Source organism: Solenopsis invicta, chromosome 1 (assembly GCF_016802725.1).
Source record: "Solenopsis invicta isolate M01_SB chromosome 1, UNIL_Sinv_3.0, whole genome shotgun sequence".
In the NCBI taxonomy this organism is placed as follows: domain Eukaryota; kingdom Metazoa; phylum Arthropoda; class Insecta; order Hymenoptera; family Formicidae; genus Solenopsis; species Solenopsis invicta.
This window is the reverse complement of record NC_052664.1, coordinates 18,056,278-18,071,188: the sequence shown is the minus strand read 5'-3', so window position 1 is coordinate 18,071,188 and position 14,911 is coordinate 18,056,278. Positions and strand designations below refer to the sequence as shown.

The window sequence follows — 14,911 nt, the reverse complement described above, 5'->3', positions numbered from 1 at the left end:
AAATACCTCTGAGGAAAATAAAAATTTGATCTCAAGAAATAACATTATTAGCCTATTTCAAAGTAAATAAATTAATTGTTCAAATTATTTCTTAATTTAAACAAATAATTTTTTAATTTAAAGAAAGTAACTGACAGAAATGTAAGAAATAATTTAATTGTTCTGATTTCAAAAATATATTTCTTTCATAAAATAATGCGTTGCACAACCAAACTTTCTTTAATTCTAATAAAAAGAACAATCAAAAAATGTCATTAAATCAAAGAAAATTTTCTTTAACCATTGCATATGCACACATTTTTTTTAATTCAAATAAATTTCTTTTAAATCGAAGAAGCTTTTTTCGGGATATACAATTTTTTGTAATAACAATTAATGCATATAAACCAGTGATGTTTTTCGCAGATCAGTATTTCGCTGTGCCGATATTTTAGTTAAATATTATAGCAAATTTAGTGTTTTTCAATAAATCTCTATAGTATAAATAAAAACTGAAGTGGAAAACAGAGTGATCGTCCAATTCTTTGGATTTAAAAAAATTTATAACTCGAAAACAAAGCCGCATGTTGAATGTCGCAACAAAAATATTTTCTTTGGCTCAGAATCATAAAAAAATTGGCATCGAAAAACTCGATGAATACTTCTGGAGTTCCCCTAGTGAATCCCCGGATTGTTTAGAAGATAATTTCTAGATTATTATGTAGAGACGAGAGATTTATTCCGATAACATTAACAATAATTAGATATCTTCAAAAACATTTCTGAATGGATCGCTCTATTCTCTCATTTAACATACTCACTTCGTGGAACAGGGTCTCACGTCAACTGGTCGGATGTTTGCTCAACTGTGTACGCGACTTTACATGCTACTTACGTATATTCACCGCGCTGACCATTAACGGCAAGTCGCAACAAGGAAAGAAAGGAAACGATTTTTTCCGCTCAAGGACTCTCTCGTCGCTTAATAGAAATGTTTCGCGTTGCAGGTGCCTCTCATAAAGCGCATTACAATACATAGCATGCAAATACAAGAAAAGAATATGCAATCGCGAGGAAGTAACGTTACGTTACGTTCAAATCTCGCGGTGCACCATTGAAAGATAATTACTCAAACTATACAGTTATCGTCGCACAAATAACCGACATCGATATTTTAGCAGCTTGGCACAATATTTACGCAAATTAATCGATTAATCTTGTTTTCCCAGATTATGAACGATCAGAGTCGATCAATATTTGAATGCAGCGCTGATACGCCACAGAGCAATCAATTTCCATAATAAACAGCAAAAGAGTATGTAAATGCAAATGTTCAACAAAAAAGTGCTTGAACAACCAATGAAACAAATAAAGTACCAAATAGTATGTAAATATTAAGAAAGTTATGTTGAAATAAACGAATGCTTAGACACAAGTTAATCAATCATACAAAAATGTGAGTTTGGAAGAATCACAATTAATTAAATCAAGTTTTTAATAAATTACATCAGTAAGAGGCAATAGCGATGATTGAACAAGCTAAGAAATGTAGTAAAACGATAAATGGAATAAAGGAAAGACGGTAGAAGGAAAAAATTAGAGTCAGTAAACATGAAATTTAAATAGCTGTATTTATAGTGGTCGTCTGAAAAATTGTAATCAGTAAAGCTGCCCATACAGCCAGGTAACACCGGTGCTTTGCCCAAACAAACGCCGACGTCAGTAAATCGTGAAAACAAAAAAGAACGTATTTCGAAAAAAAGTAGAAATATTATTTGTAGAATTTCAAAATGGAGATAATTCAAATAAAAGTGGTAGCTTAAAACGTAAACAAGAATGAAAATTTAAGGGGGGGGAGGAGTCGTATAGTTTCTTGTCTATGGCAGAGTTGTAAAGGATGGAACATTGAAATGTTTAGAATTAGGAATTTATAATATAAGTATAAATAGCGGTGTTTTCAAAGGCATCACTCATGTTGTAAATGGAAAAGTGAGACATGCATGATGCAATTTACATATCTTTAAAGGCAGGCTTCTTTCTCACAAAGAAGGGCCCCTCCCTTGGCGCCCTCGAACGTTTATACAGGGTGTCCTGCTCCCGCTGATACCTTACTATCATGCGCCGCCCGTGTGATCCGCACGAGAGAACAACTGTTCGTCACATTGCTTAAAATTTATCTTTCGCCTAAAAGGTGAAAGATGTTTTTAATGCATACTTTGTCCCAAAGAAGAAAGTATGCCTTAAAAACACCGGAATCTTGTGATAACACAAACGATTTGCTTTGATTTTTCTTTTCGTGATCTTTTTTTGTCAATGTAGACAAATTTTTTAATCCTGATTTAACTTACTTTTTACTTTTTTTCCGAATCTTTTTAGAAGTAGGAAAAGATAAAAAGTAAGTTAAACAGAGTTAAAATTAGTCTACAACAGAAATAGACAAGATAAAAATAGACAAGGGTCACGAATATAAAAAAATAAAAAAAGATCGTGATGATTAAATGAATTTTAATGGACGGGTAACGATATTTTACTTTATTCATCTAGTATCTCTACATGCTAATGTAAAAGCACTAGAGTGATAAAGCAAAGCACTATTATTTGTCCGTTAAAATTCATTTGAATAACCGGAAATATTTAACAATCCATTAAGATATCGTAGCTACTTCCAATCGTAGCTACTTCCAATCGTAGCTACTTCTTTTCAAAACAGAATCATAAAATATAAATACGCGAAAAGAACAATTTTACTGCAAGATCTAAATATTTAACTAGATGTAGATAAAAAAATAATTTTGTGTTGAGCCAACAATATAATTATTTACATTCAGAGGACAGTTTCTTTGAGTCCAAACTTATTTGTTTGAATCAAAGAAATTTGCTACACGATAGAAGAAAAGCTTCTTTAATTTGAAGACATTTTTTAATTATTCTTTTTATTAAAATTGAAGAAACAAATTTGGTTGCGCAACGCTTTTTTTTTAATGTAAGAAATATATTTTTAAAAACAGCACAACTAAATTATTTTTCAAATTTTTGTCAATATTTTCTTTGAAGTAAAAAACTATTTGTTTAAATTAAATAATATAAACAAATAATTTATTTACTTTAAAAAGACTTTAATGACGTGTCATTTCTTGAAATTAAATAAATTTTTATTTTTCTCAAAGTTATTTTCACTTCAACTTAAGAAAAAAACCAAGTTGAAAAAACGATTTCATCAATTTAAACATAACTTTCTTCTGGGTATAGTAGGTCATAATAATGTTGCTGCAAACAGTTTTAATATTATAACAACCAAGTTAAACATTCGATACAATTGTTTAAGTAAATGTTTTAACATAATGATTTTCAGATTCGTATTTCAGCAAAATTGTTTTTTTTTTTCCTGTAGAATTCCAGTTTGATAAAAATGTTGAAACAGCTTGAAAATAATTATAAGATTGTACAAACGACGTACGTCATAGTCTGGAGTGGGTAAAGTGTTCAAAGGCGCTAGAAAACTTGTTTACTGGAGCTTCTCTTAGACACAGCAATAAATAAACGCCATTTATTTTTGCTACGCTTTATGCACTCGTATATATCGCCTACGTCTGACCCAACGGCTGATATTGATGTTCTTATTTACGGAAAAACTGATTTTTGCCACACCAAATGGCAGACATAATTCAAGCTAAAAAGTCGAGAGCTCCGAGAGGAAAGATTAAGATTTTATTATTATAAGTATAAGTATGTTCTACGATGCGATATCCCAGCAATTGAATGACTTGTTAAAGTCTCCCGGCAGATAATGGCAGTGATAAATGAAAGTAAATTGAATCAAGGTTCGATAATGAAGATATGTATCTTCTCAATAGTAAGATAAAGCAACTTTTTCGCACGTGCGAAATGTTTTTCCGCGATCGTGAAACTCATTAGCGAAGGAGAAAAGAATAAAGTAATTTCAAACTCTCAAGATTAGGAGATACTTTGGACGAATATTGCTGCCACGTAGAGATTAATTTCAATTTGATTAGTGAATGTTTCTAAGAAAAAAAAATCGAAATGTTAGCAAGTGAATGTTACTTGTGATTAAAGTGCAGATAAAAAAACATACCGTATATTTGATCAAAGTAAGAAAAAGAAGGATTCAGTTCAAATTTAAGTTTCTGTAATAAGAGCTAAACCAGTGCGATAATGATTTTTTATTGATTGCCTATAAATACGTCACATATAACAGCTAAGCAACCGCGAATTTCAAACATAAATTATAAAAACAATAGTTATATTTAATACAAAACAGCCTATGCCGTTTAATATTGTATTTTGTATATAACGTTATATGTATATTGCAGAGAGCAGACAATATTTATGATAATTATTTATAAATATTTTATAATAGATATTTTTTAATATTTTATATAAAAAAAATCATAAAATTCTTATTCAACATGTTACTAAAATAAACTACATATTTTATAAATATTTTTATTTGATATTTATGATAAATCTTTGCGATTTGTTCAATCTAAGATGACAAAATATTTATCAAATATTTTTATATATATTTATAAAATGTTTACATAACTATTAATATTTTTTAAATCTTTTATAAATATTATGTGCTGCATGGATAGTATATTTAAATTAATATCTGCCAGTATATTAAGTGATTATTAATTGATAAACATCTCTTCTCAATTAATTAATAATTATTAATTGATATTTATTTCTTTTTCCTACATTATTTACCTAATATGATAAAATCAATTATCAAATCGGTTTTAATGTTATTTTGGCTATATATGGCGGTGGTTTATTCACTCTTGTTATAAAAACTCTAGTTCGAATATTTCGAACAGTTTGAAATAAAACAAATTAAGATTAGGATTTCTGAGGTTTTCTATCCACGATCCTAGAAATCGGTTCTAGATCTCATTGTCAGACAGAGAGAGAGAGAGAGAGAGAGAATCAACGAATTACATTAGTTAGTTAGTCAAAATATTCAAATGCGACTGATTAATTCCTTCTTTCTTTCCGAAACCATCTCAGCCCAATTTTTAGCATCGTGGATACAAAGCTCAATGTCAATTTGTTATGCGAAGTTTGGATAGTAAAGGACATTGGAAACGCAGTGTGTGTTGGAAATAAAAGAGCAGTTTCTCACGAATCTCTTTTTTTTTCTTTTGACAATGACTGCATCGTTTTCAGCAGAAGAAGCAATTAAATTTCTAGCAGTTAATAAGAAAAATAAAATATATTTTTTTCACAGAAACGTATATTTCGCCATCACAATAAATTTTTTTTATAAACCATAAATTTCGAAGAAAACGTCACGAGTAGTTCTTGGAAATGTCAGGTGATCGAATAGTTCGGACAGCGCGAATCTCAAGGTTGGACCTTGAGATTCGCACTGTCACCTTCGAATTGAAATTACATTTGGGCTGTTTGAACTTACTTTAAATTAACAAAAGTTTAAAGTTATAATCGTTTAAACCTCTTAAACTTTTTTGACATATTAATGGCTGCGTTCAGCATAAAAAGCAGTTTGGCAATTAAGTAAGATTCTTTAATATGATTGGTTCATACATTCAGATCTGATAAGTACCAAAAAAAAAACAACAATCGTATTAAAGAATCTTATAGTTTCAAAACTGCTTTTTTGATGAACGCAATCATTAATATGTCAAAAAATGGGATTTAAATTATAATTTCGAACTTCTGGATCTGAAATGAGTTTAAACAGTCCAGAGATGTTTTTAATTCGAAGAATTTGACGGTAGAAAATCGATCTGTGCGAACTATTCGGTCGCTTTTTAGCACTACTTGTGACATTTTCTTCGACATTTAATGCTTATAAAAAAATGTGATTGTGATGACGAAATATACGTTTCTGTGAAATACATCTCATATTTTTTTTTTATTAATTGCTAGGAATTCATTTGCTAGGAATAAAATTTTGTTCCGCCGCATTTAAATCAAGATTTATCTCAGAGAAAAAAAATTTATATCCCACAAATAAATTTTTACGTATCTTTCACTGACAATGAGAAAAAAAGATACTTAAAAATTTATTTGTAAGATATAAATTTATTTTATTAAAATAAATCTTTATTTACATACGACAGAATAAAATTTTATTCCTACCAAATAAACTAATTAAGAAAAATAAAATATATTTCATCGAAATGATACATATTTTATAGAAATGTATATTTTTTCTGTCATCACAAGTAACATTTGCTTCCAAATATTTCAGCTTTTTTTTAATGTGCAGTGTTTTACAATATTTTGCCTCACGAATAATAAAATTAAAAATTTACCGTTATCAACATTAATGAGAGTAAATAATATTCGCAAGTTATTAGTTTCGAATTTATAAAACTCATGTACGAGTATATGATTGAATTTTGGAAATTTCGGTGACTTCTCGGAACAACACGATTCCCAAATAGATTTTCGAATCACCGTTCGTCCGAGGGGAAGACAAACGAAAGACGTTTTCCGAGCTGAAATTTCGAACGCGATTCCAAGGTACGTACGTCAGTAGTTTTGTCACGCCGTGACATTTCGTCATCGTGCCGACCTATGACCGACTTGCGACACCAGCAACGAAATCTCTCTTGCACGCTGAAGAGACGACTCCATCTCGCCTAGTGAACTCCTCTAAACATGTTTATCGCCATTCAATAATATTTCGAATATTTAATATTTTTTCTAAATTAATATAAACTTATCGAATAAAAAATCCTGAATACAAAATCGAATATATATTTTTTAACTATATATATAAGCATATATATTCATTTTTAATTTAGATAAATATTTTTAATAAATGATAATTACATTACAAATTAATAATTTTAAGTTTTCGTTATTTTTAATTATATACATATATAACATTGTTTTATTCAGTTAGGGAATCGTGCATTAAAAAATTTGCAATTTTATTATAATTTTGTAGTCCTTTTTGTTTACTATTCAATTTATGTTCGATGTAATGTCTGTTCATTCAGATAAATAAAAATAATTTTTCAATTGACAAATATATTCGATACTTTTGCTCAATATCTAAACATCTGCCGCGATTCGACGTTTTATTCATACAGCAGAAGACTGGCGGGAAACGTCCATCGCCGCCGTCGCCGCCACGCGTGCGTTCGTAAACACAATTTCGAAATTTCGCCGTTTCCCGCAAAATCACGGCCGTCAACGGCCGCGTCTCGCGGCGGCGCGTGCGCACGCGATCGGTCGAGATGCAGCAGACGCAGACGTGCAGACGTGCAGATCCAAAAAAGCTACTCACCCATGTGTTCGAGGTCGATGATCGGGATTTCGCACTTGCTGAGGAGAGTCTCGCAAGTGTGCGTGACCATGGGCGCGCTGGTGCAGTAACTCATCCTGACAGCCGGAGTCTCCTTGGAAATCGGTCGAGATTCCTCTTACACTGGATCGCTCCCTCCTTTCGCTTCCTTCCCCCGTCTCCTTCTCTATCTATCCCTCTGCTCCAATGTTCTCGTCGTCGCAGACCGACCGCTCTCGACTTTCTCTCTCTCTCCCTCTCTCCTTCTTTCTCTTTTTTCCGTCCGCCGCAGCGAGAGCGACAGCAAAAAAAAAAAGATACGTCGCTCACTTTACACTTCGCGCGCGGTCGACTCGGCCACCCGGTATAAGGCGCTCACCACACGGACTCACTAGAATATCCAAGAGAAGATCATACTACCACCGTGCACACGCACGATCCCCGGTGAATCGGAATGGCGGGCGCGATTTAAAAGGATGACTCCGAAGAGACTCCGTTTTCCCGTGTCACATACGCGAAAAGCGAAAGAGCCGCGGGGGAATATGGCTGCCCTAACGGTAGCCGTAGGAGACGAGTTTATTGTGCGGCTCGCGATGCGGTAAGCGACGTACGTGGCTCCGGACTAGTGGGCACATGCTACGATGGCGAGATGGATGGCGGTTTGGAATAGCTATCACTCGGCGATGACTGTCGGCGTTGGTCGGCGCGCCACTACCGTGCCGTTTCCCCCGCCTAATCGTGTTCGCCGTATCGTCGCGCGGTTGGTCGCGAACTGCCGAGCGCGCGACTGCGCCGACCGTTTTCTCCCGATCGTCGAGCGTTCCGCGCGCTCCCGACGACTGCCGACGACTCCCGATCGCCGCCGAGTGCTCCCGAACGCTTCCGCGCGCTCCCGAATCCCCGCGGCGAACGCCGTCGATGACGGTGCGCGGAAAATCTGTGGATCATTTTTGTGCGATCGAACGCATGCGTTTATTTGTTTAAAGCGGATCTGGTGCCACAGCTGATTCTGAGACATCGAGATAATGAGGGTTTTATTATTTTTGCATCGGCGGATTTGGATTTACGAGCGATTATCGTTTCTATCGATAACGATCTCGTCCGATCTCGTATAGTCGAAGCGCAAAAATATGATTATAATAATGACTGCGTTTAATAGAAAAAGTGGCTTTACAATTTTTATAAAGTTCTTTAATATGATTGACAATGTTTGTCGCTATCTGCATTGAAAAAATGTTGTATTATGTATGAAAACGAAGTTTGATTCAATTAAATATCAAATCACAATTACTATGTATAGAGTTAATATTAGTAACTGTAATTTGAGTAATTGTCTGTAGCTTCAAACTCCAAGTTACGATTTATTTTTGCAGAGGAACGTTTTTTGTTACATTGAATTATTTGAAGAACTCTGGTTTTTAAGAAATAAAGATTTATAAATAAAAATATATTGTTTTTACATTCTTGTTTTGTTCAACAGTGATATAATCTTAAAATTAGTTAGGTAAAACGATGCAATTTTACCTTTTATATAAGTAAATTTAAAATTAAGTCAACTTTATCTTAACTCACGTTTACATATAATTTATCTTATTTTTAAATCTTATTTCTAAATAATTAAGCGCAATATTAATGGTTTTTGGTATTGCCGTATCTAAATGTATAAACCAATTATATTACACTGAGAAAAAAGTTGAAATATTAGCAAGCAAATGTTACTTGTGACCATGAAGTAAGATTAAGGAGAGGTAACTGCATAGGCTGGGGAGAAAAAAGTTGATCACAAAAAATGTTCCGGGTTCGTTGAACGGAATAATTTGGATCATAGCGTCGCTGTATTGAATCAGTATCATGAAATAAATCATGATCAGTATATACATATAATCTGTTACATTGCGTGTTGATATACAAAAATATAATTTGTATTTTTAATTTCTAATATAAATAATATATTTATTAAATAAAATGGCTTGTTGCATGGATGGCTTTAACTCTAGGCGAGAGAGAAAAGGATTAGAAAGAAAAAGTTCATTTACACCTCACACAGTAAATATTCAAATTTTAAGAAGTGTGTAAACAAATTTTTTTGTACATATTAACAAATATATATTAAAAATGTATATGTTAATTAAAAGTAAAACTTTAATTTATTTTATAGAATGAAATAATGTTTCTTTCTTGGCACAAGATAATGTATGCTAGTAATATAAAAATTTTGAAAAATAGCTTTTGCGAATTACATTTTAGAAGATATTATTAAAGAAAGCGCATTTGTACAAATAGATGGAACAGTAATTTATGTACTTTTTACCATAGGAGCACGCATTTGTAATTTCTAATATAATAATATGTTAGAAATACGTGTCCGTCGGTAAATCATGCTCCTATGGTAAAACGTGGAAACAGTCATTAATAATCACCCTGTATATATATGAACATGTAATTAAATTACTCGTATTACATGTTATTTGTTTTATAATATTTATAATAGTCTGTGGTTAATTTGTATAAACAATGTAATCACCTATTATCGATTTAATTATAAAATTATTGATTTTTAATTTTATACATTTTATTAAAATGTATTAACCGTAAAGTAAAAAATTAAGAAGAGACAATCTGTGCGAGATCAACATACAAATAATCGGCTTCTGTTTGTTTCTTTAAAACGCGCTGAAAGTCCGTTGCAAAACACTAACGTTTTGTTATTATTTTCATAATATCTATTGCGCATCGTGTGTTTAGTTTCATACGCGTGTTTAGTTTCACACAAAAAAATTATAAAGTATGTGCAACCTAAATCTTAAATAGATTGAAATTGATATTTATTTCTCGAATAATCAAGCGTCAAGTTAGTCGAGTGTTCTCATCTCCTGAACTATAAACCTCGTTCGGGGGACCTTTCGGGTTCATCCAGGACTGTATTTTCAGCCTGCGAAAGTGCTGATGAAATGCAATAAGAGGAACACGAGTTCACTCATGGAACGTCACCAGTTCTATTACAGTCGTTGGTCTACAGAAGAAGCACGGAAAGGAGCACGCGGGATTAACGCGTATCAAATACCGCGAACGGCTTTAAAATCACGCCTGCAGTCTTGAAATTACTGCGTCAGTTTACAGATGTCAAAATATTTGATACAAAAAATCAACAATTGTTGAATATCACAAGGAAGATGAAAGTCACTTAATTATTTGTAATGAATTCATTTGATTTAATTTGTCATTAAAAAATATTGCAATACCTTAAATAATATACATAAAGTTGCGCATGTAAAACTGAAGTAGTAAAATAACAAGTTTGAGTTACGTTTACGACGAAATTGACATCTCTAGTCTTCGTTGCCGTTCGATGATTTATACTACACTGAATTCCGAATGTCTCGATGTTTTTAAACCAGAAAATTTACTCGTCTCCCACGACATTACTCATTGCCTAGCTAGTGACACAACTTACCTCTAATCGTAGCAATTAGCGTTTTGCAATCGTTAATACGCGTTTGTCCGAAAGACAGCCGTCGCTTTAATCGTTTCGAAGATCTACGGTTCGTTAGTGCAAAGTGGCTTCAACGCGCACATTTATTACGAAGACATTCCATGGATATTCTATGCTCTTCGTGAACGCTCGGTTTAATCTTAGCCACATCACATGTACTATTAAGCAAAACACCATAGTTACTTTTGCATATTTAAATGGCAGTTTTAGCTGCTTTTCTTTTAAGAATATAGTCGACATTTTTGACACACAAAATAACACACGTCGCTTTTAATTTACAATTTGGTTCAAATTCAATCGACACTCTTTTCACAGGCTGAACAATATTAGAACGTATTCGCAAACCAGTTCCCAGTATTTTGTTTAAAACTGTGAATGTATGTATATATACAAATGTTTGTATGTATACATACAAAGATTTGAATTGTTAAACACATTAAACAATAAAAAAAATTACAATGATAAGTATTATCATTATAATTATTACAATCGTAAATAACGATTTATATTTTACATTAAGATTCATAACCTATGTTCTTTTTTTTAAATAAATATTAAAAGGTTAGATATTAAAAGTTTGTACACATTGTGGCAAATTATTGTATTTGAGTGTGTTAATACATACCGATTTGTATTTTTTAAAAGAAAAGCAGTTTTTATCAATCAAAAAATTAAAAATATGGTTTCCATTGATACCAAAAATCATCTTTACTATGAGATCTTATTATATATTATAATATTTTATTTGTTATTACACATTGCATTTTTATTAAATTTTAAACTAAAAGATTTTCCTAAATATTTTAGAAATTTGTGTTTTTAAATTATAGTTAATTTAATATTTGACTTAATTGTCGTTGAAATACTAAAAAATAATTACAAAACGCAAATGCATATAAAAGAGCGTTAAAAGAAGTTATTTAGTTCAAAAAATTCAAAGCAATTGAGTCACTCTGTCTCTCTCTCTCTCTCTCGCTCTCTCTATTTATGTTAAATGAGCTTCCACTTACCGATTTCCGTGATTCAAAATAGAATATCTGCATCTGGCCTTAGGCGGTCTAATTTTCCGGGTTTCCTTGATGAAAGTGTCTTTAGTCGTTAACGGACAATAGTGCATGCTCGGTCTTCTGTGCCAAGCATACTTCTTGAATGAAAAAAGTCGTGGCACGTAGGTCCTTGACGATGTGTTCGTAATAGAAAATGGCGCAGCGGAACATCTTACCCGCGGAAAGGACGCTGGCAGGGGAACAAATCTGTAGGCCATCTGTGATAATAGAATATCAGAAAGAAAGGTTATTTGATTACGAGCGTAGAGAAAAGTTTTTTCTTAATCAAAAACTAAAAATAAGAACCTTATAGAAAAATAAATAAACAAGTTAGAAAGTATCTTTTATCCAATAATAAAAGAATGTCTATCGTTTTACATTTCGCAATAATTGAGTTTTTTGTAAGTTATTGTAAAATAAATTTATTTTATTGAGGAATCAATAATATATCGACAATAATCATTGCTATGTAACTTTTATTTTAAGAGCGCCTGGCACATATTATGCAAGATAACGTACTCTAAAAATTGAAAAGGCTAATAGCATTTGTATAACAATCACAGTGATGGTCATAATGTAAGCGACTATGACGATTCTGAGAAGAATAGGACTGATGACTTCCGCGCAGCCGTTAACGTTTATCGTTTTGTCATCCGTCATTTCTAAGTGCATACAAGGTGCCACAGCGCGCAAATTGCAGCAGCTAAAAGGAACTCCGAGATTTCTGTAGTCTTCGTCTGAAATTCTATCTTGTTCCGCCATTTCCTCTCGAGACGCGTAATCTACTTTCTTCTCGAAAATGAATTACAGAGACATATTTTTATTGATCTCTTTTATCTTTTTATCGAAAAGGAAAACTCTTTATCTAAAAAAAAATTATTATCGGAAATATAATAAGAAAGAGATAATAAATTACAAAATGTCGGAGTTATTGTAAATATAGAATTATCAACAAAATTTTTCCATTTTAAAAAATAAATTAAATAAGAAGTGGATAATATTAAAGGTAAATTGTGGCAAACAGATTATACTTTTAAAAGCGCTACAATATTATTTATATAGATATTATTTATTATAAAAATAAAATATTATTTAATATTAATAAAAAGTATGTACACTCTTGATAATATTATACGAGAAGTAAATAATATTATTTACTTTAATATTTTAATTTATCTGTAATATTATAACTTTTAAACGTAATAATTATATAAAGTTTATGAATATTTTATGCATAATAATTTGCATTAATTTTTAAACAAAAATACTATTTGTACAACATTTTCATAATATTCCACGGATATCGAAATAATATACTACGAATATTATATAAAGCGGGCATATAATATTATTAGAATATTCCTATAACTTTAAAAAATATTATAATCTCGAAATATTATTTTAACATTATATTAATTTTTAATGATATATTAAAAATATTGTAACGCTTATAGGGACAATACTGTTAACGTAATGTTTATTTATTGTCACTCGGCAAACATTTTCTAAGATGATTTCGATATCTGCAATCGGACAGGTAGATACAATATTGAAGGGTTACCTGCCAGTCGAAGAGAAACCAATCGGTATAAGAGGAGTGACCGCAACATTGTAACACGAATTGGATCTCGTCGATTGCGTATTTATACGACGCAGTAGTGGCGTACAGATGCATGGAAGCGTTGAAGATATTGATTAAAGTTTCTTGTCTTACACTGATGTGGTATCCTATCAAAGCTAATGTAGTCGTATTCATGACGGTACACACAATTATCATTATAAAAAGACACTTCAGCATCTCCGTAGTCTTTGGATGAAAATTTGATTTGCGCCTGCAAGAATGCATCCATTTAATCAAATCATAGAGAGAATTGGAATAAAAAAAAATAATGTAATTAATTGTGTTGTTATATAATTAATAATATAATAATTAATAGTAAATTTTTATGACAATATGACATTGTTTTTCTGATTTTTCTTCAGTGATACAACGATTTGGTGAAATACAGAACTGAAAATAATTACGTTGGAATTTGCTAATAGTTAAATCCTTTTTTCAGTACAATGTAATTACTTTAATGAATTCCAACATAATTATTTTCTTATCTGTATTTTAATAAAAACGTTCTTTCCGTATTCGATACAAGTCAAAGATATTGCAATCTTTATAACTTATCTTTTTTATATTTCGACTTGTTTATCAGAGAAGAAAAAATTAAAAAATGATGATGTACTATCACAGAATTTTTATATTATATTAATAAATGCTATTCTCGCTCTATTTCCCTCTTTCCATTTTTTTCGAGCAATTGACTCACTCGCTTGTTCATCCATCATCAAGTTAATGGATTACCTGCGTATAGTACGTACGGTGATAAGGGCACACGGCAATCCCAGAGTTACGTCCGCCAAACTAAGGGCAACCGGTTGGAAGCCACCTGCGATACGGATCACCTGCCATTCCGCAAATATCTCCAAGGCGAGCACGAGGAGACGCTTCGCCTCGAAGACGGCCAGAGTGAAAGCCACACCGTAACCGAACTTTACCTCCCATCCACAGGTGCAATTTATCCTTTTGCGGCAGACCAGACTGCGATCGTTTTCCGTCATTCAACGGCTGCACGACGCCGCGCCTGTTTCATTTTATAAAAAATTTTGTATTTTTTTTCTGTATCTCTAATCATAAGTGTCTCGCGCGTGTAAAATAATATGGAATTACAATTACAGCCCGACAATATTATCTTACTAATAACGAGAATTCCTCTAAATATACCTTAATTATGTAAATTAATTATACGTTAATTGCATAAGGTTTGAAAAATTTACAACATTAAATTTTACGTATACATTGTATTTACTATATTATAAAATTCATGCGCAATTGCGTATAATATTATAATGTTGTGTGTGCACTTTTATATAACCCAGAGAAAAGTTTCTTTGAATAAAAAATTTTTGTTTAAATTAAAGAAATTTATGCATTATTATACGGTTAAAGAAGATTCTTTGATTTGAAGAAATTTTTGGATTGTTCCTTTTATTAGAATTAAAAAGATAGTTTTATTGTGCTATGCAAATGTCTTTTTAAATGGAAGAAATATATTTTTAAAACTA

At 31.7% G+C, this 14,911-nt stretch overlaps 2 protein-coding genes across 2 annotated transcripts in view; both read right to left on the bottom strand.

The window, feature by feature from the left end:
• The window catches only part of LOC105201201 (proline hydroxylase buaE), a 29,124-nt gene extending 21,077 nt beyond the window's left edge, over positions 1–8,047 (bottom strand). The window contains exon 1 of the mRNA XM_011169139.3: positions 7,262–8,047. Coding sequence (XP_011167441.1) covers positions 7,262–7,355 — 94 coding nt within the window. The 5' untranslated portion in view covers positions 7,356–8,047. The remainder of the gene's footprint in view (positions 1–7,261) is intronic.
• A 2,578-nt stretch (positions 8,048–10,625) lies between these two features.
• LOC105199169 (peripherin-2) lies at positions 10,626–14,449 on the bottom strand. The gene is made up of 5 exons (XM_026132918.2): positions 14,151–14,449; positions 13,359–13,629; positions 12,317–12,586; positions 11,762–12,015; positions 10,626–10,909 (listed from the first exon to the last, which is right to left on the bottom strand). The coding sequence occupies exons 1-5, from the start codon at positions 14,405–14,407 to the stop codon at positions 10,822–10,824; spliced, it is 1,140 nt and encodes a 379-aa protein (XP_025988703.1). The 5' UTR covers positions 14,408–14,449; the 3' UTR covers positions 10,626–10,821.
• Between the last annotated feature and the right edge of the window lie 462 nt (positions 14,450–14,911).

Excerpts from the sequence above, each read along its gene's own strand:
- LOC105199169 (XM_026132918.2), bottom strand. The coding sequence starts at position 14,407 with ATGACGGAAAACGATCGCAGTCTGGTCTGCCGCAAAAGGATAAATTGC. Across the intron at positions 13,630-14,150 it reads ACCGTACGTACTATACGCAG|GCGCAAATCAAATTTTCATC; the intron begins GTAATCCATTAA and ends GCATTCTTGCAG. Across the intron at positions 12,587-13,358 it reads GGTTTCTCTTCGACTGGCAG|AAAGTAGATTACGCGTCTCG; the intron begins GTAACCCTTCAA and ends ATTTTCGAGAAG.